Here is a 25,460-nt window from a genome sequence, read left to right on the forward strand (position 1 = left end):
CCTCAGAACAATCACAATCTTAAAATATGATATTTAAATGAGAAATATATTAGACACTAGGTCTCAAATATATTCTGATTAGTAATATGAAAACTTAATATGATTACGGCTAGTAATATGATAACTAAATAAGAACTATATTAGAGACTCGGTGCAGTCCTCAGAACACCCACAATCTCAAAATATGATAACTTATTAAGAAGTATATTAGAGACTCAATATCGTCCTCAGAACAATCACAATCTTAAAATATGATATTTAAATGAGAAATATATTAGACACTAGGTCTCAAATATATTCTGATTAGTAATATGAAAACTTAATATGATTACGGCTAGTAATATGATAACTAAATAAGAACTATATTAGAGACTCGGTGCAGTCCTCAGAACACCCACAATCTCAAAATATGATAACTTATTAAGAAGTATATTAGAGACTCAATATCGTCCTCAGAACAATCACAATCTTAAAATATGTGTGATACCAGAATTTATCATGTTGACTATTACTTGTGTTAATTCAGAGATGGCGCTGCCATCGCATTGCTTTTGGTAGTTTTCTCCTTCCTAAAAGGAGTAATTAGTATTCTAACCGGCAACGAGCAAGGTTGTCCGGCTTAAGCTCATTTGTTTATATTTTGTTTTTCCTAATTTTTAATAAATGTTATTAAGTTTAATCTTGGTATTTATTCAATAAGTCCATACTCACGAACCGCTGATACTACACTGTCGCACCCGTACAGGATTTTATGGATCTATTTGAATAATTATATTCTATCTCGAACTGCTTATATTGATAAATAAAAGATGACTTTCCTTGCGAGAGGCAAGAAAGAAGATTTGCTGAATATTGCCAACGAAATGGGCATTACGAATGCTGAAAATTTGAAATTATTTGAACTTAAGAAATGCATAGTGGAAAACGAAAACTACGAGGAAGATTTCGTGAAAGAATGGTTGAGTTCTCTTATAGAAGAAAGAAAACGTAAGGACGAATTAGAAGAAAATAGACGAAAAGAAGAAGCTGAAATGAAATCGGAAGAAAGAAATCGAACCCAAGAAATAAATTTTGAATTAGAGAAATTGCGTCTGCAAAATGAATCAAGAAGTAATGAAAACGGAAGGAGCGAAAATGATCTGATAAAACCGAAACTAGAACTGCACAATATTCTTCAAAAGTTCGACCCGAAAATGAACGACGTCAGCTTATACCTGGTATTGTTCGAAAGGCAAGCGAAAAGAGTAGGAATTAAGAAAGAACTGTGGGTATCGCATTTAATAGGATTATTGCCGTACGATGTAGTTCATATTATCGCCAGAGAAGAAGAAGAAACAACAGATGATTACAGCAAAGTGAAAGAACTATTGTTAAAACGATTCAAAATGACGCCCGAGAAATTCAGACAGTTTTTCACAAAACATCAGAAAAAGCCAGAGACGAGTTGGCTTGATTTCGCATACGAACTAAGTAATTATTTCAACGAATGGATAAGAGGGTTAGAAATAACAACATTCGAACAACTTTGTGATTTAATGATTACGGAACAAATTAAAAGAAAAGTCCCTTTGGAAATGAAAGAACATTTTATTGATGTGTGGAGTAAATTTAAAATTCCGAATGATTTATCCAGTAAATTAGATGATTACGAAAACGTTAGAATGAATATGAAAACAAAACCGAGAGATTTCCAAAAAGAAACTTTCAAACAACCAAGTTTTGAACGAGAACAGAGAATCCAAACTGAATCGAAATATATCCCCCCATATGCTAGACAGCAGAAATTTAGAAGTTTTAAAAAAGAAGAAAATACAACAAGAAGAATTACAAAAGATTGTTATATTTGTGGCGAATCCCATTTCGCAAGAGAATGTTCAAAACGATTTAGTAGAGCGGCGGATAATTCGAAGAAAAACGAAGTTTTAACAGCCAAGATTCGTTCTGAATTATTTAATGGGAATTCCAACCTTGAAATTAATCCTCTACATTTCATTGATGTTCTAATTGACAACAAATCTTCAAAAGCTTTGATAGACAGCGGGTGTCAAATTCCAGTGATACATGAGAATTTAGTTTCAAAATCGAAAACAGAAAAGGGTAAAATTATGCTTAGTAGCGCATTCGGAGAAAGGATCGACGCCGATCTCATGAGCTTCCAAATAGCCTTGAAAAAAGAAAATACTATGTTATCGGAGCCAGTCGAAATTCTCGCTGCAGTAACAGACAGAATTCAAGAAAATTGTATACTCCCTCCGAACATTTTGAATTTAATTGAAAATAATGAAGTCGTTACCATGACAACCAAGGCTGAACAAAAAAACGCGAACGAAAAAAAGAAACACCTACATTTCGAAGAAGACATACTGTGTGGTCAAATTAGTGAAGACGTCATAATTGAAGGCGGAGCTTGTGACTCAGAAGTGCAATTGAATAGCGAGAGTGAAGCAATACAATTTAAAAAAGAACAACAAAAATGTACGTCACTAGTAGACGCCTGGCGCTATGGGAAAATTAAGAAGAACGGTTATTTATTTATTGATGGAATACTGCACCATAAAGAAAACATCTTAGGACAGCCTACTACTCAGCTGGTACTTCCGAAATCAAAACAAAAAAAAGTCCTTGAACTTGCTCACGATTCAATTTTTGCTTGTCACCTAGGAATGAAAAAAACAAAAGAAAGAGTTCGGTATTCTTTTTATTGGCCCGGACTTGCTAAAGATGTTGAAGAATATTGTAGAACATGCAAGGCGTGTCAGTTAAGAAGCCCAGAAAGATGTACCGATAAAATTCCGATAACTCCTGTCGTAAGACCTAACCTACCATTTGAAGTAGTGAATGTTGACATTATTGGACCTATTGATCCACCCTCTGCCAGAAAACATAAATACGTTTTATGTTTAGTTGATCAACATTCCCGATGGCCAGAAGCGATCCCTTTACGATCTTTAAATGCTAAGAGTACTTGCGACGCTCTTTTAGAAATTTTTATGAGGACCGGAATACCCCGAATGATCGCAAGCGACCAGGGCACCAATTTCGTATCAAAAATGACACAAGAATTCATAAATCGTCTCGGATCATCACCCAGATTATCAGTTCCAGGATATGCTGCGAGCAATGGCCTAGTAGAACGATATAATAAAGTACTAAAGAGTGCTCTGCATCACGTAATTCGTACAAATCCACATGATTGGGACAAATGTTTACCTTTTATATTATTCGCTTACAGAGAAGTTCCCAACTGCACTACTGGTGTATCACCCTTCAAACTCATGTATGGTAGGGAAGCGAGAGGACCACTCAGTGTATTGAAGTCTAGCTGGTGCGGAGACATTCCTATCCCTTTGAATATGAGTAAATCTATAATTGATTATCTACAAGAATTAAAAATTAACCTTGAACAAGCAGCAGAACAAGCAAAGTTGGTAGCAGAAGGAAAACAACAAGCCTATTCAGATTACTTTAACCGGAGAACAGTCTGCAAAAGTTTCAAGCCTGGAGATCTAGTATACTTGCTTATTCCAGATAGCAGCAATAAATTATATGCTCGATGGACTGGACCTGGAGAAGTCATCAGACACTGTCCGCCACATTCTTATATGGTTAAACTACCAGACGGTCGGGTTAAACATGTTCATGTAAACAAGGTGAGACGATATCAAGCTCGAACTAATGCCATTGGTGTAATTTTTGAAAATGAAGATGAATTTGGAGAAATCTTAACGATTCCAGAAAAGGACTATTCCGTGCCAACAAAAAAGACAAAAATCAACGAAGTAATAGAACTTAATCATCTAAGCGCCGATGAACGAAGAAAAATCGCGTCTGTTATGTGCCAACATCAAGCACTTTTCACAGGTAAAATAAGGAAAGCTAATGTGGAAGAACACAAAATTCGACTGATTCCTAATAAAGAACGAAAGAAGCCTTATATTTACAGAATTCCTGAAGCGTTGAAACCAAGAGTGGATGAACAGATCGAAGAGTTGTTGAATGCAGATTTGATTGAAGAAAGTGATGCTGATATCGCACACCCTGTAGTCTGTGTTTGCAAGAAGGATGGAAGTTTACGTTTATGTATCGATTATAGAACTTTGAATACAGTTACAAAACCTGATGATTTTCCTATGGAGAATTCTACCGATCTAATGTACTGCATAGGGAAGTCAAATGTAATAACTACCTTAGACTTACTTAAGGGTTATTATGCAATCCCAATGGAGAAAGAGAGTAAAGAGTACACTTCATTCAAAACACATCGGGCCCAATACCGATTCAAAGTTATGCCATTTGGTTTGAAAAATGCTGCAGCTACTTTCCAGAGAGTAATGAATAATGCCTTAAAAGAATTTAAAGAATTCTCTAGAGCTTACTTAGATGACATAGCTATATTTTCTCCTGACTTTACAACACATTTACAACATCTTCAGAAAGTGTTTGCCAAACTAGAAAACCTCGGATTTACTGTGAACTCCAAGAAGTGCTCCTTTGCCAAATCTCAAATTAAGTATCTTGGTCATATCATCGGATCTGGGAAACATCAACTTGATCCCGAAAAGGTTAAGGCCATCCGAAACCTTGAAACTCCTACGACGAAAACACAATTGAGAAGCCTGCTAGGTTTATTTAATTACTACCGAGATTATATCCCTCGTTACGCAGAAATGGCTTACCCACTCACAGAACTCACAAAGAAAAGAGCACCTGAAGCGCTGGAACATTGGAATGAAACACATGAGAAAGCTTTTATTGAGCTCAAAGAAAAATTAAGTTATACACCGGAGCTATATACACCGACTAAAGAACTGCCATTCATTATCCATTCTGATGCTTCTCAAATCGGGATCGGAGCATGTTTAGCTCAACAGAGTGGTGAGAAAGAATATCCCATTTGTTACGCGAGTCAGAAGCTTTCCACGACTCAACAACACTGGCCAACAATTGAAAGAGAAGCTTACGCCATTGTTTGGGCTCTAAAGAAATTTGAACATTGGGTGTTTGGTTCAAACATCAAAGTGATTACCGATCATAACCCCCTCGCTTTTGTGGTGAAAAATGCACCACAATCATCAAAATTACAACGTTGGGCACTAGCTCTTCAAAAATATAATATACAGGTCGTTCACTGTCCAGGATCAAAATTAACTAATGCAGATGCATTAAGTAGATTGTTTACTTCATAAACAATGTGTTTAATTTTGGATTATTTCTTTTTTTTTTCTTGTATGCTTGAAGGTAAATATTTTATTCATTAACCTATAATAGATTATATAAGAAGTGCTTAAAAACTCAGTTATAGGTAATTAAACATTTTATGAGATTACTTAATTTTCAAACTTCTACTTTACGTAATAATAATTTTTAACATTTCAAATGTTTGTTGTTATGTAATTTCAGCTAATTCAGTTATATAAATTAAATTATATTTTGAGAATAAGTGTATAATAATTGATAATATATTTCTTTTGTTTATTATCAAGCTAATTGTTTCATAGAAGTTTTTTTTTAGTAATGTTTATGTTATATTAATGCTGATTATTTGAGATGAGAATTGCTTGATAAAAATATTTTTTTTTTTGATATTTGAAACCTTCATTGAATTGTGTGTATTATGTTATTTTCTTAGTACGAACATACCCATTTTTGTGAATAATTTTGGTTGAAAATTAATTTTGAATTTTAATTCTTCGGTATTTCTTAGCTTGATTTTGGGATCTAATAATTTAGATCAAGTAATTACATTTTGAAGCATTTGTTAAGTACTTCAAGCAAATGTGTCTAGGACAGTTCATGTTTTCATATGGTTAAATGTTTCATATGTTTATATTTTATTATTTCTGTTTATTATGCTAAATTCTAATTTTCAGTGTCAGTTTTGTATTTGAATTTTATTTTAAAAACCCAAACCCATAACTTGGGGGAAAGGTGTGATACCAGAATTTATCATTTTGACTATTATTTGTGTTAATTCAGAGATGGCGCTGCCATCGCATTGCTTTTGGTAGTTTTCTCCTTCCTAAAAGGAGTAATTAGTATTCTAACCGGCAACGAGCAAGGTTGTCCGGCTTAAGCTCATTTGTTTATATTTTGTTTTTCCTAATTTTTAATAAATGTTATTAAGTTTAATCTTGGTATTTATTCAATAAGTCCATACTCACGAACCGCTGATACTACAATATGATATTTAAATGAGAAATACATTAGACACTAGGTCTCAAATATATTCTGATTAGTAATATGAAAACTTAATATGATTACGGCTAGTAATATGATAACTAAATAAGAACTATATTAGAGACTCGGTGCAGTCCTCAGAACACCCACAATCTCAAAATATGATAACTTATTAAGAAGTATATTAGAGACTCAATATCGTCCTCAGAACAATCACAATCTTAAAATATGATATTTAAATGAGAAATATATTAGACACTAGGTCTCAAATATATTCTGATTAGTAATATGAAAACTTAATATGATTACGGCTAGTAATATGATAACTAAATAAGAACTATATTAGAGACTCGGTGCAGTCCTCAGAACACCCACAATCTCAAAATATGATAACTTATTAAGAAGTATATTAGAGACTCAATATCGTCCTCAGAACAATCACAATCTTAAAATATGATATTTAAATGAGAAATATATTAGACACTAGGTCTCAAATATATTCTGATTAGTAATATGAAAACTTAATATGATTACGGCTAGTAATATGATAACTAAATAAGAACTATATTAGAGACTCGGTGCAGTCCTCAGAACACCCACAATCTCAAAATATGATAACTTATTAAGAAGTATATTAGAGACTCAATATCGTCCTCAGAACAATCACAATCTTAAAATATGATATTTAAATGAGAAATATATTAGACACTAGGTCTCAAATATATTCTGATTAGTAATATGAAAACTTAATATGATTACGGCTAGTAATATGATAACTAAATAAGAACTATATTAGAGACTCGGTGCAGTCCTCAGAACACCCACAATCTCAAAATATGATAACTAAATAAGAAATAAATGAGAGATTTGGTCATCAAAATTCTATGGTATTTTATCTATTTAATTAACGAAAATATTTGAATAAACCGAACACTGACTTTACAATTAAACTTATGTATTAGTTCCTTAGATAATTGTGTTTCCTTTTCTCCTTAAGCACCAACCAAAATATTTAAAGACCATAATAGTCTCATCTTCTGTTAACTTTCTCTTTTTAACATAGACACTTTTGAAATTTCAGTTCTGAAAATTTGTATTGTAAAAAATAAAACCTTTTCTGATTGCACGTCTTGATTGTCTTCAATATAAAACAGCTCTTCCTTGGAGATGCTTGGATGTATATCTGGTGTTTCATACATAAAAAGAAACCAACAAATACACCACAGGACACCCATTCCCCCTGAAATACAAGATATGCATTTAGTTTAGAGTTTTTCATAAGAGATAACTTCTATTAGCTTTAATCAATATTACTATATGCTTACCAAACAGATAAAAAACAGATGGCCATCCACCAAATGTATCTAAGCCGCATAACACTCCAGAGAGTGTCATAGCTATAACTTCACCAGCCATGACTCCAGAAAAAATAATTGTTGAAGCTCTGCTACGTTCCATCTTTGGTGACCATTTGCTTATGGCGATTTGGATTGAGGGTGCTGTTACACCCTATAAAAACGAGGTAATTCAGATGAAATCTCAAACAGTTAAATAAATATTTAGAAAATTTGTTTAGATAGTTTGTTAGACTTTAAATATCTTTTTATTTATTTCTTGCTTTAAAAAAATTTGCAAAATTCTGTCGTTTTTTTTCTGTTTCACATAGCCCGCTGTGGACCAGGGGTAACATCTAGGTTAAGGCTCCACAATTTCATCAATACGGCATGATTGTGACAAAGTGATAAGCCTCCACACGGTTTTTTAGAAGTAGTCTGCGCAGACTATTTAAAAAATGAACAAGTTAGGTGCATGAACCCAGATTCTACTTTAAAAGTTATTGAGAGAAATTTATTATGTATATTTGAAAATTGAATCTGTAGTGGTTGACAAGTGAATAAGACAAGCCAATCATATTCATAAATTTAAAAAAAAATTTAGACATATATGTTCTACCACTTTTTTATTTTTACTAGACTTCGTATTAAATCGATCTTTCGTAAACTGGTTTACTTTCATAGTGGTCTGATCGGACTACCTTTGAGAAAACGCGTGGAGAATTTCAGTTATAGGAGGCGTTGGATCAGCACTGCGAGCAGAGAAGCGCCTCCTATAACTGAAAGCCTTCACACGGTTTCTGGTAAGTTTTTGGTTTAGATCACTATGAAGTTAAACCCGCTTACGAACGAGCCATTTAATACAAAATCTAGTAAAAATAAGAAAGTGGTAGCAAATATATGTCTAAAAATTGTTTTTAATTTATGAATACGATTGGTTTGTCTTATTTACTTATCTTATTTATCACAGATTCAATTCTCAAATATAAATGATAAATTTCTCTCAAGTACTTTTCAAATAGAATTTGGGCTCATGCGAATCATTCAAAATATCCGTTGGCAATAGCTATCAGCTTGGGCATTGGATTGCAAACGATTCATTTTACTATAGGCATTAGCTCGAAGATTTTAACATTCAGTTATATTTCCCTTAAATTGAAAATGTTCTTTTGTTTGTATTAACTTTAGTTTCAAAGAACAATTGTACCATAGTCATTTGGTTGTCCGGGGCCTTCAGGCCTCGTATGGGCCTTTTTTCTTTATATCACGTGATGCTTAATCCTGAAGTAGTTTTACTCATAAATTAAAATTAAGAAGAAAATATAAATAAATTATTGGGCAAACAAAATCATACAATATAAGCTAGAATATAATTAGTTAATGTGATGCCATTATAGCTTCTAAGAGTAGCGACGACCGTACAACTGCGACGCCTAAAACTATTAGAGTGTCGTGATTCAAATCGACAGCAGCGCCACTGTACGTTACTGGAGAGCCTCTTAAAATATCAATTTAAATCGATTGCAGTGCCAAGATCATGTAGTGTTAGAATAGTGAAGTATTTTTGTCCCTAGGGAGGGCTTTTTTCATAATCTCAATTAATTAGAGTAAAATTTATTTTAAGCGAATTCAAGCAATACTCAGATCTAACTTGAAACATTTACGTAATTAATACATGGTGATTGTTAAAACTTGTTTCTGTAATATGAATCTTTATAATAAAATAATTATGCCATCATTTTTTCGTAAAAAGGAAAAGTCTTTTTAATAAGACGTTAGTTTCAATATGACAGCTTTTAATCTTTCCGAGGATGATTTAATTGAGTGGATTAAAATTTGAATTATAAGTATCGGCAGAAAAATACGTTTTATTTTGTTGGAGCTTAATCACAACATTGAATGATTTTTATGCACTTATATGTTCGTTTAACTTATTAATTTGTAGTGTTGGTCAATGTCATTTTAAATCAAATTTATGAATCTGAGAAATATATTTTACAACCACTTTAAACATAAATATAAAACTTAATTAATCAGTTGAATTAATTAAATGGGTTAGGATTAAAAATTTAATGATAAGTATGTTTACGTCAGCAAACCCTTGAAGAACTCGAACACAAATAAAAGCAGTTGTACCCCAACTGACAGCCAGGGGAGTTAACAAGGAAAATATTGATGTTGCCAATACACCACCGCCAAACACCCACTTGGCGCCAAACTTTTCAGCCAGAATGCCTCCTGGCAACTGAGTAACAACGTACCCTTGATAGTATGCACCAAGAATTATACCTTGAATTCTAGGATTCCAGTCGTATTTCTCTCCCTAGAAAGAAAAATGTTATGTTTTTAATAAGTTAGGTTGTAGCACGTGAAATATCTACTACTCAGACTATATAAATTGTGTTCAAACTATTAGAATGTGGTAAATGCATTTTAAATTTCCAGCAGTAGGCTGATCGTAAGGTCGCTGATCGTTAGGTCACGAAGCCCAGTATAACACAGAACTCAACCATCCCCGGAAGTGGCTGGGTGACCATTTTGATCAGCCTGCTTAGGGACCGAAAGTGCGCAGTATCGGACCTCATCAAGTCGTTTTACCGTATTTACAGTACAGTACTCGCGCAGGTCGTATTGTCATAGAAAAAGGAAAGGGAATAAAGTAGGGCTCTTAGAATACGTAACTAATGTGGGAAACTGCTCGGTGCGGTATGATATACCAGAAAAACAACTTATAGGGTGAGAAATATATTTAAATTTAGCAAAGCATCATGTGTACTAAAATTCAGTTCATGCGCATTAGAAGCAAAGTGACAGTCCGGAGTACGTCCCCTGTGAGAAGGTTGTTGGACCGGTTGCTGCGTACTGCAAACAGCAACTTCATTCTTTCTTTTTACGTCAAAATGTGTTAGCATATTTAATCAATATGGATGATATCTCAAAGAAATATCTTAATAATAGTAGAGTACTGTTTATAAATAGTGCAAAAAAAAAGCAAAACTTCCCCTCCCCAACCCTAGCAGTGGTTGGGAGGACAGAAAGAAGCAAAACATTCTCAAAAACATCTGCTGCTATGCCCCTAAATGTTGTTTTTTCTCTTATACACAGGAATCGAACCAAACCTTGGGAGACTGGTTTACATTATGGAGCTGGAATTCTTCCTCGATGTATATTCTTTGGTCAGGCTACCAGAGCTGGGGAGCCACACCCTCTGCAAAGAATCAAAATCGTGATGGCATGCCTTCGGATCATCCCGTGGAGGATATTTACAGATTTTAACTTTCTAAAAGGTTTTCTTGAGGTGCATCAATTTTCAAACATTATCTCTAGGACAATTAAAATGCAACATTTGAGAAGTCCCATATTAAATTACTTTCTTTATCTAGAATACGAGAAATCAGCAATTGCTGCACATTGCTGGAATCTTAGGCATGAATTCAATTTCGGCACAGCTAAAATTATTTATCCCCCCCCCCAGTCACATCAGCTTATCTTGATGCCCTGGAATCCTGTTTTATTCCTATGTTAACAACATTAGTTCCTCACCACCTATCTGTAAACGCATGAAAATGCATTTTATCCTGATTTCCCCTCTCGGCCAATGTGGTTTTTTATTTTTTGTTTAGTCAGTTTTTCCTTTTTATCTTCTTTTTTTTCTCTTGGTTATTGTGGTTTCTCTTTTTTTTTTTTTTTCATTTTTCATTGGCAACTTTCCGTTTTATATTTCAAGTCACTTTTGTTTCTGATCATTCAAGAAACAAAAATGGGTGCCTGTTTTTCGGCACTTGAAACCTGTCGACTGTTATTTCCTATTTACAGATTTTTGAAGCGAAGGAAGTTTTTACTCAGGTAATATCTTACCGCTTAACAGTTTCTTAAGAATTATTTATTAAATAAATATGAAATATAATGTACATTTTGAATACAAATAGCATGTAAAATCTTCCAAGACTTTTGGAGCAAAGAGAAATATTGTTTACCTACAGTTAGTATAGAAATGTTTTCATATTTCTTGCCCAATCCCTGTAAATATCTATATTATTGTTTTATAAGGATAAATGGAACTATATTTCAGCAAAATAAAAATAAAAAATTTAAAAAAAAACCCTTTATTTTTCTCTGAAAATGAAAATCTGTCTTTTTAAATGGCACATATTGTTCAAAACGGGAGAAGTTGACATTTATGCATATATGAATCCATTCTTACTTTATAGGAAGGGACTTCATTTGTAGACTGATTTCTAGCAAGATTTGGGCATTCTAGAACCTCCTCGATTGTGCTATTTTCAGGAATTGTTTTCGTGTGGTTGTGGTTCGTCATGGCCACTATTGCTACACTAAGATTGATTCTCATGGTGTAGACTGCAAGCAAGCCGAAACATCCAAGAAGAACAATAACATGTCTTCTGGGGAAGTAGATGGTCTTTGGATCTAGAAATATATTATTATTAGCATGATTAGAATATTTTTTTCTGAAATTTTAAGTTGAATGATTCAAGTATTAAACTAATAAATTAGAAGAACTTATCAATACACTGGTTGAAATTTCATGAAAAATATGGTTAAATAACAATTTATTTAAGTGTTATTTTACCATATTCAAACAAAAAAGTCAAATAACCATAAAGGAGATGGTATTCAAACTGTTGAATGTGTGTTGTTGTTGTAGTTAATTTACGCTGCACTAGAGCTGCACAATGGGCTATTGGCAACGGTCTGGGAAATATCCCTGAGGATGATCCGAAGACAAGCCATCACAATTTTGATCCTCTGCAGAGGGAATGGTACCCCCGCTTCGGTAGCCCAACGACCTCATTTTACGGTAGAGCAGTTTAACGAGGACCAATACCGCACACCCTCGGTCCCTACGCAGACTGATCCAAGTGGTCACCCACCGGCACACTGACTGCAGCCAGTGATGCTTGACTTCGGTGATCTGCTGGGAACCATGTCTTAACGATCAGTCCACTGAGGGACGTTGAATGTGTGAAAAATCATTTATTAACTACTTTTATCTAATACCGTTAAACAACCAGAATTCTGTCACTCCTAATGAAGACACGTAGTTCCTTGCAGCTGGGTACGTATTGTTGCCGGGAAGATTAATCTGGTAGCCGACAGAGCAAAGGTCCAACGTTGAAAACGTTCCTCCATTCCCTTTAATACATGAACAATTTCCAGAATCCTGCACTCTCAGATAACCATTACCTAACGAAAAGATCATGTGACAAGTTATTCTTTCTCACGTTCTTAAACTATGCTAGCTATAAATTGTAAAAACACGTATAGATTTGTATTCATAATTTTATTACCATGCTAGTAGTAAATGGTTTCGAAATCGTAAAGGTAAAAATTTTCTTTACCATAAATTTTACGATTAATTAGATGGGGAGACTGCTACTGGTTATTTTAGCCGACTGTCGGTTTCTAGAATGACTATTCTAACCGTGTACTTTATGTTAAACTCTAACATTGAAATAATAAATCGTAAATTTCACGTAACATAAATCCGCGATGTTCATTAAAATTTAATTTCACTGAAACTAAGTAATATTTGCTATTTGGAAATTATGATCAAGAAATTGCTTTATACTACTTAAGAATTATTCTTAATATACATCACTAAGGTATTATATCCCGCATTGAACTGATCGTTAAGCCACGATTCCCAGTAGATCACCGAAGTGAAGCATCACTGTCTGCGATCAGTGTGCTGGTGGATGACCACTTGGATTAAACTGGGTAGGGACCGAGGGTGTACGGTATTGGTCCTCGCTAAACTGTTCTACCGTAAAGGGCAAGACTTCTCGTGCAGGTCGTCAGGGTACCGAAGTGGGGATGCCATCCCCTCTGCAGAGATTGAAAATTGTGATGGCATATCTTTGGATCATCTTCAGGGATGTTTCCCTGACTATCGCCAATAGCCCATTGTGCAGCTCTAGTGCGACGTAAATGAACTGCAACTAGTATAACTAAAGTATTATCCTGATTCAAACGTACTCAGTTCAGGTCGTTGGCGAAAATTGTCAAACTTTTTTGTTCTTATAATGGTTTTGCACTATTCCATTACTTTGTACATATTTAGTAAAGTTTATTTCGTCAACCGTTATGTTCTATTACGAAATGTAAAATTTTTTTAGTTCCAGAAAGTACGATAAGGAATCTTTTTGTTTTAATATCAAGGCTGCCAACTACTACGCTTTTTATAGAGCAACAAAATGTTTCATAGAAGTTACATACAACAAACAAACAAACAAAAAACAAAAGCTTTCAAAATTTTGTCCAATTTTGCCGACAATTTTATTAAGATAAACAGAACAATAAATATAAAGCAACTTACCTAGATACATTATTCCTAAGAAATTATTTACCATTTCATTATTCCTAAAATACAAATAATTTGGTTATTATCTAAAGATGATCTGCTTAAAGAAAAAAATAAAACAAAATGTAACCTGTGTAGGTTTATTTATTATTACTCAATTATTATTGTCACAGAGTTCATTGCTAACCAATTATATATTTTACTGTTACCCAATTTATTATCACCAAATTTATTGTTACCAAATTATAATTATTACCCAAAATATTGTTACCCAATAACCCAATTTATTGTTACCCAGTTTAGTGTTACCAAATTTATTGTTATCTAATTATTATTACCCAATTTATTGTTACCCAATTATTACTAAACTTTAGTCACTATAACTTAAAATTTCAATAATTTTATAGCTATTAACTTTTACGTTTTTGCAGAAGATTTTTTTCAACGACATTAAAATGTAATAGATATTTAAAAAAAAATTTGTTAATTTTTTATTAATTTTATTTATTTATTAATTTGCAAACTTGGTATTTCGTCATGAATTTCAACGCTTTAATTTTACTTTTTAAATTATTTAAAAGCCACTGCATTTTTTTAAAAATTATAGTCAATTTTATTTCAATGCACGAATAAATATTAAAATTATCTATGGCAGGGTTCATACAAGAGGAGACAATAATGTTACAAATTTAAGTATACTAATTTTCACTTTAAAGTTAAAAATTGGAAACCTGTTGCTTAGGTACCTCATTTTGGAAGCGTTAAGTAATGTGGTACATGCAGACTTATTAAAATATACATTATTTAATTAATTTTTCTACTACTTAAGTTTTTTAAGGACCATGCAAATCATCTGTAACAATATCATAGCTATGAAATAAAATGATTTCATCGGGAAGTTTTTTTATACACCTGAATTGGTTAAGTATTCAGTTATGTTTTTATTTTGGTTCTTCAAATTTGATGATTTATTATGATTGTGCAAAATAATTTAAATAAATATATACACAACTTGAAATAATATTCTGCGAAAATTACTTTAATCACTAAGAACTCTGAAGAAAATAGAATTAAATTACTCTTTGAATCAAGCTATAATGTAATCGTTTTTATCCTGGTTCTACAAATTTGATGTTTTATTATGATTGAGTAAATTAATTTAAATAAATATATCTAACTTTAAATAATATTCCTCAAACATTACTTAAGTTACTAAGATGTTTGAAGAAAGTATAGTTCAATTACTCATTAAATTAAGCTATAATGTAATAGCTATGTGATTTTTTCCATGTTTTCATTGACTTTGAACAGTCTTGATCAAAAAATCAAAAAGATCATTAATTACTCTAATTCATAAAAAAATTTATTTTGCTTTTAATTTTATTAAGTAATGCAAATGATTAAATTTATTAATTGATAATTTCAACACTTACATTTACATTAAAGGTCTTTAAATTAATAAAAATATCTCAAGAAAATATTATTAAATCACTATTTAAATCGAGCTGTAATAAAATAGCGATGATTTTGCGTAGTTTTCAATGAAGGCTAATAGTCGCAATTAAAATTTTATAGCATATCCTAATTTATAAATAACACTCTTAACTATTGTGTTGAGTAAAAAGTCATAGCGTTTTTCCTTTTCTCAAATTTTTGGAAGGCATATATTTACACAAAAAGTGAAAGGTGTATCAATTATATGTCTTTGCTTTTGTTCTATTACTTTTAGTAAAAATTTGGTGAGTTTCATAACCCTCGTTCGTAGAAAGACCAGTCTTCATTTGCGGAAAAGCGAACTGAATTACAGCCACATCTGAATTTATCGTAGCAAGGAGTTTAGAAGAGAGTGAAAGAAGTGGAAGTTTTACAACTCAAGGTCAGGAGAGTACGATAGGTGGGGCAATACGTCCCATCCAAACTCCAACAACTTTCAATTGGACGCCAAATATGCGTGGTCTCGCGTTCTCGTAATGGAACACTACCTTTTTAAGATTGATAAGCTTAGGGATCTTCTGGAAGAGAATTACGTTCAAACTGTCCTAGTGCCTACAGTACACGTCTAGATTGATTGTTCCGTTCCCTGGTCGGAGCTCAAAAAACACCATACACTACTTCCAATCCCAATAGTCTGTCTGTGATGAAGTTTTGTTTTTTTATTCGTCAATGGCGAATCCTCATCGCGCGACGAAACCCGTATCACTGCTCACACAACCATATACACACCATTTCTCATCACCATTTATATCAAAACAACCATTTTTTTCAAGAACTGGTAGTTTTCTTCACGTTTCAAGAACTTCTTAGAGTTCATAAGAAACACATCTCAGCTTGCTTACGCATCCCAGTTTCTTTAGATGTATTTTAATACTTTTTTGAGTGATTTTAACTGTCCCTGCAATCTCTCGCGTCATGTAAAGTAGGTTCGACATAATGAGTGCCATTATTTTGTCATATCATCAATATAACTAGGCCTTCCTGATCTTCACCGTAAACTTTACGCAGCTTTTCACAACTTTGATACACGTTTTTCCATTTACTTTGATAAAATAGTAAAATATAGCGAAAATGAAAACATTGATTTTCCATGTTTAACGTGTTGTCAAGTCTCCGAAACTCAACGAAATATCTCAATTTGTTCTTTACAATGAAGCTTAAACTGACTGTTATCAGCGGCATTGAAACTACAATTATAAATGGTTCAGGTATTTTGGAAACTGCACTACTGCCATCTGTTGCGAAAAAAACGCTATTACTTTTTACTCAACCCTATATGAAATAATGAAATGATGTAAATGACTAAAATATAATGAAAATGACTAAATTTCCTAATCACTATATTCGATGCTTAAATTCACGCTATACATTTTTAGTCCACTATGCAATCTTAAAATACACTTTAACCAATCTTTAATTCACTGAAATTGTGTTGCAGAACCATGAAATAATTGTTTTCATTTATATTAATAAATTAAAATCAAATAAAAGGGATAAATTGAAATAATGTTAATTTCATAAGATTATTTAAAAAATCCAATTACTTATTTCTATTATCCATTAACAATCCATTATTATTGGTAATCTAATTCGTAAAAAATATTAGTTCGCTTTTACCCAGACTATGCAATGCGATTTAATATATAATTATTGCTATTTTCAAAACTTACAATCACGCTAAAAATTGTTAATTCTTTAAAAAAAAAATTAGAAGAGACTTTTAAATCATTCATTGAATTTTTTCTTCTTTAAATCATTAAAATTAAATTTTAGAAACATGAAATATTTTTTTTTTTGCTTATAATAATAAATTAAAATCAAAATAAAATAGATGAAAAAGAAATAATGTTAATTTCATAAGATTATTTTAAAAATCCATTTATTTACTCTCATCATCCATTAACAACCCATTATTACTGGTAATCTAATTCGCAGAAAACATTAATTCGCTTTTACTTAGATTATGCAATGCGATTTAATATATAATTATTGCTATTTTCAAAACTTACAATGACGCTAAAAATTGTTACTTCTTTAAAAAAAATTTAGGAAAGACTCTTAAATCATTCATTTGATTTTTTTTAAAATCATTAAAATTGAATATCAGAAATGCGAAATAATTTTTTAAATTTATAATAATAAATTAAAATCAAAATAAAGTAGATAAAAAGGAAATAATGTTAATTTAATAAGATTATTTTAAAAATTCATTTACTTACTCTAATTACTTATTAAAACCTCAGATTACTTACTTACTCTCTTTCGGAAAAAAAATAAATCTCGTTTTTATTTATATTATGCAGTGCAACTAACATAATTTAGTTATTGTTATTTTCAATACTTACAGTCACGCTAAAATCCTTAAGGTAAAAGATTCCTCACTTAGAAGTTTTAAGAAAGGATTTTTACTCATAAAATCAATTCTTCTTTAAATCACAAACATAGTTCTTTTTAGAAAAATAGCTAAAATTGTAAATCTTAAATTATTATTTTATTTCATTTACAATATTGAATTAAGATTAATTGAATAAAACAAAAAGAAATAATCGTAATTTCTTAAGATTATTTTAAAAATCTATTTACTCTTGCAGATCTGTTTCAAGTGAGAAGCGATATTTATTTTCTCTGCTATCATCCCATCATGACAATGAGTTTTATCAGTTTTTTTTCAACTCAATATTTTATTTATAATGGTTAAAGCTATCTATTCCAGACGAGTGATTAATTCATCTAAACTGAAGTGTTCTTAAATACTTCAAAAACTGAAGCTGTAATATCCAATTTAAATTCGTTTCGAAAGAATTTACGAAACCGAAAACAATGAATAATCAAGTAACAAAACGATAAATAATCAAACAATTCAATCTGAATAAATTTCTGCCAAGTCCCAATTCACATTGTGAAAGCAAAACTTTTTTTTTTCGTTGCAAAAGGCATCTACCATTCATGGTAGTCGATATTATTACAAGCTTTTGGAATAAAATTTTCGACACATGGAACAAGTTTTTGTTTAGCGACTATTATTAGACATGAAAATAAGCATCCACCACTCGCCACATGGCGAGTCAACAGAAAGGAGTGGCGACTTATATTAAATAAGCATACGAGACTTAAATGATAAAAATTATTAAACATCGTTCATGTGTTTTTATAATTTATTGATAAAAGAAAAACATGAGCGGCGATGGCTCAAGGATACAGCGTTCGCATACCTGCCAACTTTCACTCTGTCCGAGAATGGATTTTCAGAGGGGTTGTAAAACAATAAACGAAAAAGAATCTGGCGCAAAAATATATTTTTAATTTGATTCCGTTGAAATTCGCTTACGCAAGATTTATTATGCTTTTATATATTTATTGTAATTATTTATATATAGTGGTGGTCAAACTCATTTGTAATTATCATTATAATTCAAAAAGTTAATTGGAATAACCTGAGTTGGCAGGTATGCGTTCGCCTTCCAATGAGGTGAACCGGGTTCGAATTCCACGATGGCTGGTTGTTACGATTCCGCATCCGGCTTGCACCGACCACAGTGCTGACATGAAATATCCTCAGTGGTAGACGGATCAAGGGTTAGAGTCCCTTTGCCGTCAGGCTAACCTTGGGAGGTTCTCGTGATTCTCGTATATATTTCGGACATTTACCATTCGGACATGATTATCAACACTCATCGATAGAAATTAACTACCAATTTTAGCCATTCGCGGTAATATATACGTACATTAAATGTATCTTGCCATACTAAATATTTTTAAATAAAGTTCTTTAAAGTCAGTATGTTTAGCTAAAGTTTGCTATATTATTTTTATTATTGTTATATTAATTTTTTATAACCGTAGATTATGTCTACTACGATTTTTTTAATATAATTTTATCCGAGCTAAAAAAAAAAGAACGTTTTCCAAAACGTGGCTATTAAATGAGAAAAACCTATCGATATCAGTGCCCGACTCATTAGGTTTGAGGAAAAAGTGAAGTTATTAGAGTTTAGTGGCTACTAACCTATTTAAATTTTCAGGTCTAACTATCATCTATTAAACAAAAATAGACATATTCAACCTCTCGTCATGAAATTATATTTCCCTCATAAGAATACACTTTCAATTTTTGTTTCAAAATAGCTCAAACAAACTTAAGCGTAATCCGTTAATTAACAACAAAATCGTCCATTTCGCATTTTTGGACATAAACTATGTTATTAGTATAATTTAATTTTGGGGAAAATTTGTCAAAAGTTAGTGTCTTTAAGTTTTCTCTTATATTCTCTAAACGCTACGTAAATAATATAACTTAATTTTTATTTGAATGATAAAATCGCACTTTAATTTAAATAACAAGCATCTTTAAAAGTAGAAAAATAATATTTTCGGAGGAAAAATTAATTATTTTATAATTAATTAATTATTTTGAAGTTTGCTAGTACCCGGTGATATCCAAACTGGTCGGATAACATCACGAGAAATAATGAATAGAAAATGTTGTGTTTCTTACTGAAATTTTTATTTATTTACACCTTTAAATTAATACCTAGCTATGGGTACCAAACTAATTATGCATCGAAGTTGCCAGGTACGCAAAACAAAAGTATACCACGGTAGCAATAAAATACATAAGCAAATAATAAATCTAAATGAAGTAAAAGACGTAAACGAGGAAGAATTACATTTCAACATATTCGATGGGCATACGAAACTGTTTTTAATTAATCTCAAGTTAATTAATATTCTTACTTATGTGGAGAAACTTAACTCGACTTTAACACTCCATTTTGCTTATAAAAGATCCGCTGACGCTGAGCTCGTAGGTCACATGTGTGGGTAACCGTGATCTTCTTCTTCTTGAAGCAGAACTATCCAATGTCTATTTGACATTAAAATTACCTTAAAGGGCTACATACTATGAGATAATTTGAAATTAATGTGCTAATTGCTTAGAAAAAAAACTAACTTTCAAATAAAGCATGAAAGCTTTTTTAATTTTCTTAAACAGATTTGCTTCAATTTTTAAAATTATACTAAGCTCGAATTTCAATTTTAATTTTATTTATCTATTTAAATACCACAAAATTAATATTATGCTCTAGATGTTCTTTATTCGTTAACTGTTTCATCTCGCTTAAATTAATAGAGCTTAATCCATTTCATTTTAATAAGCACACTTTTTTAGTTTAAAACTACAAACTTATGTTGTTCGAACAATTAATAACTAGTTCTTGCTGTATTAAATATAAATTAATGGAATAATAAAGTAAATTTAAGTTTAACTACGCGCGTATTACATTACTTATGCTTTGCAACTTTAAGAACTGTTTGGAAATAAAAATAAAAAAATTTAAAGTGTGTCATGTTCGTTGCCAATAACATCATCCCGAAGAGAATATTCACCGTCATACTTAAAATTGCAATTCATGCAATGAGCCTATTTGTCTTATTAAAAAACAAAATTTTTGCTCAATATCAGCAAAATAACCTAAATTTAGTATAATGACGGAAAATGGAAGCGGCATGAGGAGTTAACAAAGGTATTTCAGTAATAAATAATCACAAAAGAAATCTTCGGGAAAGGAAAAATGATGACATTAGCAAAGAAAAGTAATATTTAAGTGAACATTTTCCAATTGGATAAAAACGATCTGTTTTGCTCTGAGAAACAAAAATGAATGCGAATTGATGAATGAGATTCCCTGATTTGTTATGCTCAATCCTTTTCTTCGGAGTTAAATAAAACAACAATTTTTTTTACTAGATAATCAGTTTAACAAAAAATTTGAAATTTAATTTAAATTTGATATTTACTATAACAAATTTTATCATCCGAATAGAGCCTTCAGGCACATACATTTCTGGGGTTCTTCAAATCGTAATTTTGAAACAAACATACATATTGTCGATGGACAACTGATTTTGAATAATTTGAAACATAATAAAGTAGACACAATAAAATAATTTAGGCTTATGCCCATTTTAATTTTTGTTGATTTAGACAGGGCTGCTAACTTTTTACTCTTTTAGTAAAAATTTATTCCAGTGATAGCTATGTTTATGTTTTGATGTATATTTTGTTATTCTTTTAAACTTATTTACCACAACACTACATGCAAATGATTTAAAAGTTCATATGCAACGTCCTTTTATTGCAGATCATTCGTGGTGAGGCTTTTGAAATGTTGCCGAAAATTCTGACAGCTTTAATTTTGAGATATCTAATACTCTATTGAATATTTTGCAAAAAGCGTCGAAGTTGGAAGGCCTGATTTAGAATTCCAGAAACAAATATTAAAGACAAAATTTTTATGAAATTCAAAGGACCACTGCCCAAGCTTGTAAGGCCTTGTAATAAATTAAATGCTTATATTTGGTCATATAACATTATGCTCAAAAGGTATACAATTTATTTTTGTAGATTGTTTGAGTTTGAAACAAAATGCATTTTTTCTTCTTTTGTCACGTTTTGGATTACTAGAACGAAAATGTGTGCTTATTTTTATTTTTTTTTTTTTGTAACTCTTACAATGCTTCCTTAAACAATTGAACAAGCGAATGGAATGAAAATAAAAAATTATAACTAAATTTTGTAAGATATAAAAATTGAATAAATTGTAATTCATTTTTAAATAAAATAAATTGTACTAGGATGAAAACGATATATGTTGAGGTACTACAAAATTTTTTATTGTGTTCGGCAACAAGTGTCTTCCCGACTTCTTGACTCATCTTTAAAAAGTCTTGGGGAAAAAAACATTTAGAAATTTGTTTATGAATTTACAGTAAGGTATTTTAACTTTTTTCTAAAAATCTGTAACAAGAAGAAATATTAAAAAGAATATAGTTCGATTTATGACAGAAAAAGAAATAAAAACTTAAGTTGTTTCATGCAAGTTTTAAACATTGCAGAGCAAGCAAGGAAAAAGTTTGACACTCTGCTTCTTTGCTTCTTTTTTTATTAAACTTTTTTTTTAAAAAAAACATCTATAAAATATTAGTATTTTTTTAAGAAAAAGTGTTTAAAATCATATATATATATATATATATATATATATATATATATATATATATATATATATATATATATATATATATATATATATATATATATATATATATATATATATATATATATATATATATATATATATATATAATAAATAAATAAATACAAGAAAACACGAAGAAAGTAAAGAAGAACAATAAGTTTCATTTATTGCGCTTAGGCTGCAAGTAAACAGAACTCATTAGATAAGTTCAAAATGAAGAATAATACAAAGAAAAATTATTGAAATATGAAAGAAAAATAAAAGGAGGGGGGGAAATAATAAGTAAAAAAATAACAAACAACAGAGAAAAAGTAAAAAAAAGGATTGCATCTGTTTTGCGGATATAATCGTGTGGGCTGATGAAAAGATTATATCTTTTTCCAGTTTTTCAAATAAAATTTCATCAATTTTTTTTTTTTAAACTGTTGTTTGTTATTTTTTTTACTTATTATTTACCCCCCCCCCCACTTTTTTTTCATATTTCAATAATTTTTTTTTGTTTTATTCTTCATTTTGAACTTATATATATATATATATATATATATATATATAGAGAGAGAGAGAGAGAGAGAGAAAATTTACACTTTATCCAATTATTGCTTTCAATTTATTCAGAATTTATTTCATGTAATAATCCCCGACACATTTTATTTTAAAATTATTTCTTTTAAATAAAAATGGTTAATTTTTGCCTTTTTTTTCTTTAAAGTGAATAAAATGCTGATTATATCCTTACGTATACAGAATGCAATGTGTAGCTTCAAATTTGTTTTTCTTTAAAAATAGTAAATTGCAATATTGTATAGTATAATCAGAAATTAATGTTTTCAATTCCGTAAGCTTCCTAAATTATTTAAGGTTTGGTAAAAAGATTCAAATTTTGGTAAACGAAATTCTTTGCATACTTTATTTCACGTAGAAATGTATTGAAAAAAAGGGTTATGTTTTTTTTAATTATCATTTTTATTATTATTCACACGCTAACGAAAACGTTTTACAAAAGTTTTTTATCATAATAAATTGCTTGGGAATTTTATATTTCAAACTCTCTACTTATCTGAGACATAATCAAAAAATTTTACCAAAAACACAAAAAAAAAAAATATGAAAATAAATATATTTTAGTTGCCTTCCTATTATTGACAAAATAATTTGAAAAAATTTTCACTTATTTTTTCAACCCATAAAAAGGTGATAAAATACATATAAATAAATAAGAGAATAATATACATCAGTTACGAAAAAAAAGATTATGCCAAATATCTCAAATAAAAAGCAATTGACAAAGACCTGTTATTAAGAGGTATGATTCTGCACGGTAACAACTGTGACCTGTTATTAAAAAAATACCTGTTACGTCATATCTCTACTGCATATGCCTCAAATAACTATAGGATTTGAGTACGTTTAGAAGATATTTTTCCTATTAAATGATTATCCACGTATATCATAAAATATGTGTTATATTTTAATAAATCATTCAGGACTGCAAACTTCTACTCTTTTCGTAAAAAATTTTATAGAAGACTCTCTTAGACAATAAAATATTGAAGCCCTTAGAATTTTCGGTAACGTTGCCTATATGTTTAAAGCAACAGCTGGAACTTAGCGTTTTACACAAACTTTAAAATCATTTATATGCAGTGATGGGGAAAATTTGCTTAAAAAAGAATAATGTATTAAATTATAAACTTAGCTATCATTAGAAGAAGCTTTCTTATAAAGCGTAGAAAGTTGGAAGTCATTTAAAATTGAATAAAAAAGATTTCGTCCACCACTACATAGAAATAATTAAAATAGACCCAGAGATGCCATCTACTCCAGAATTGACAAAATATTTTTATAAAACGGCAGAGAACTACAAACTGAAATTCGTAAATTTTCGGCTAATTTTGCAAACTTTTTGAAAGGATCAACACGGCCTAAATGTTAAAAAAAAAAACTGGAGTACCATTATATGCCTTTGAATTATTTAGAAGAAGCGATAAGTAAGAACCCTATTAATTGAATTTGCTAAACCAAGAATCATACATTAAAAGACTAGAAGATTTGCTGTCCGGAGCAAATTAGCATCTTTGAAGACATATAAAAGATCACAAATTTTCGTAGCTATGTACTGAAGTTTCAAATATGTTCTTTTAGACCGTACTGAATACTGATTGTACCATGTACTAAAGTTTTAAATACGTTTTAATAGATGCAATTCCTTTTCGCAATATCTACTTAAGTGCATCAAAACTGGAAAAAATAACTTCTGTAAAACCTCAAATGTTAGAGATTTTGAGCACTGTTTTCAACACTGCAATTAAACATTTAGCCAGTAAATCTACTTATGATGTATTTATAAACAAATCTTCGATAAAAAAAAATATTAATACTCACAAAACATTCACCACTTTCGTGTCAGTGAATTTGAAGAATGAAGTTTCGTCTGACGAAAGCAAGAATGAAAAGAAGGAATTACAAGAATGTAAAACTATTTATAAAATCTTTAAAATAGAGTTGCATAACGATGCTACACAATATCCATAAATATCGTCAGAATTTACGGATATCTTTAGAGAATCTAGAGTTGATGTCAAATGTAAATGTGTCATCATTGTCGTATACGTCAATTCTTGCTCATTATTTTTTACCATCAGTGAAAACCACTTTCTACAATTTTACGAAAAATGTTTAGCTTTGCAAACGCAGCAAATTTATCACTTTAATAGAATAAAGTAAAAATAGAAATGTTAATGTAAAATAGATTCGTGATGTTTTCCTTTGTTTAAAATTAAATTGCATTGTATCTCTCAGGATAAAATTTTAAAGAATGATTTGACTATTTTGCTTATCAAGATTACATTTGCGGTTTTTGTATATATAAGAGAGCGAATAATATTTAGCAAAAATCGATAAACTCAATGCTATTTTAAAATATTTCCTATTGGTATTTCATTACCAGACAAATATTTCCTATTCTGATATTTCACTACCATGGCAATGCTTTAAACTTTCGTTTTTTGTAACGAAAGTAATAAAGTGAAAAGTACTTTTACTTGTACTTCGTTACTTTTTAAATTCAGTACTTTTACTTAATAAAAATGCAAGTAT

General features: G+C 30.6%; 2 protein-coding genes across 2 annotated transcripts in view; one reads left to right on the forward strand and one right to left on the reverse strand.

The window, feature by feature from the left end:
- Positions 1-24,859, reverse strand: part of LOC107455072 (putative inorganic phosphate cotransporter) — a 38,451-nt gene extending 13,592 nt beyond the window's left edge. The window contains exons 1-6 of the mRNA XM_021145937.4: positions 24,747-24,859; positions 13,849-13,892; positions 11,716-11,939; positions 9,601-9,834; positions 7,503-7,686; positions 7,290-7,417 (exon numbers count right to left, since the gene is read on the reverse strand). Of these exons, the coding sequence (XP_021001596.3) occupies positions 7,290-7,417; positions 7,503-7,686; positions 9,601-9,834; positions 11,716-11,939; positions 13,849-13,882 (804 nt within the window). The 5' untranslated portion in view covers positions 13,883-13,892; positions 24,747-24,859. The remainder of the gene's footprint in view (positions 1-7,289; positions 7,418-7,502; positions 7,687-9,600; positions 9,835-11,715; positions 11,940-13,848; positions 13,893-24,746) is intronic.
- LOC147810751 (uncharacterized) lies at positions 542-6,126 on the forward strand. The gene has a single exon (XM_087160713.1). It carries the CDS (start codon positions 810-812, stop codon positions 5,184-5,186), a length of 4,377 nt encoding a protein of 1,458 aa, XP_087016839.1. The 5' UTR covers positions 542-809; the 3' UTR covers positions 5,187-6,126.
- Positions 24,860-25,460: the final 601 nt, after the last annotated feature.

This window comes from Parasteatoda tepidariorum, chromosome 4 (assembly GCF_982258835.1).
Source record: "Parasteatoda tepidariorum strain Cologne lab strain chromosome 4, Ptep-v5.0, whole genome shotgun sequence".
Taxonomy (NCBI): domain Eukaryota; kingdom Metazoa; phylum Arthropoda; class Arachnida; order Araneae; family Theridiidae; genus Parasteatoda; species Parasteatoda tepidariorum.

What these genes read in the sequence shown, in the direction of transcription:
- LOC147810751 (XM_087160713.1), top strand. Translation starts at nt 810, where the DNA reads ATGACTTTCCTTGCGAGAGGCAAGAAAGAAGATTTGCTGAATATTGCC.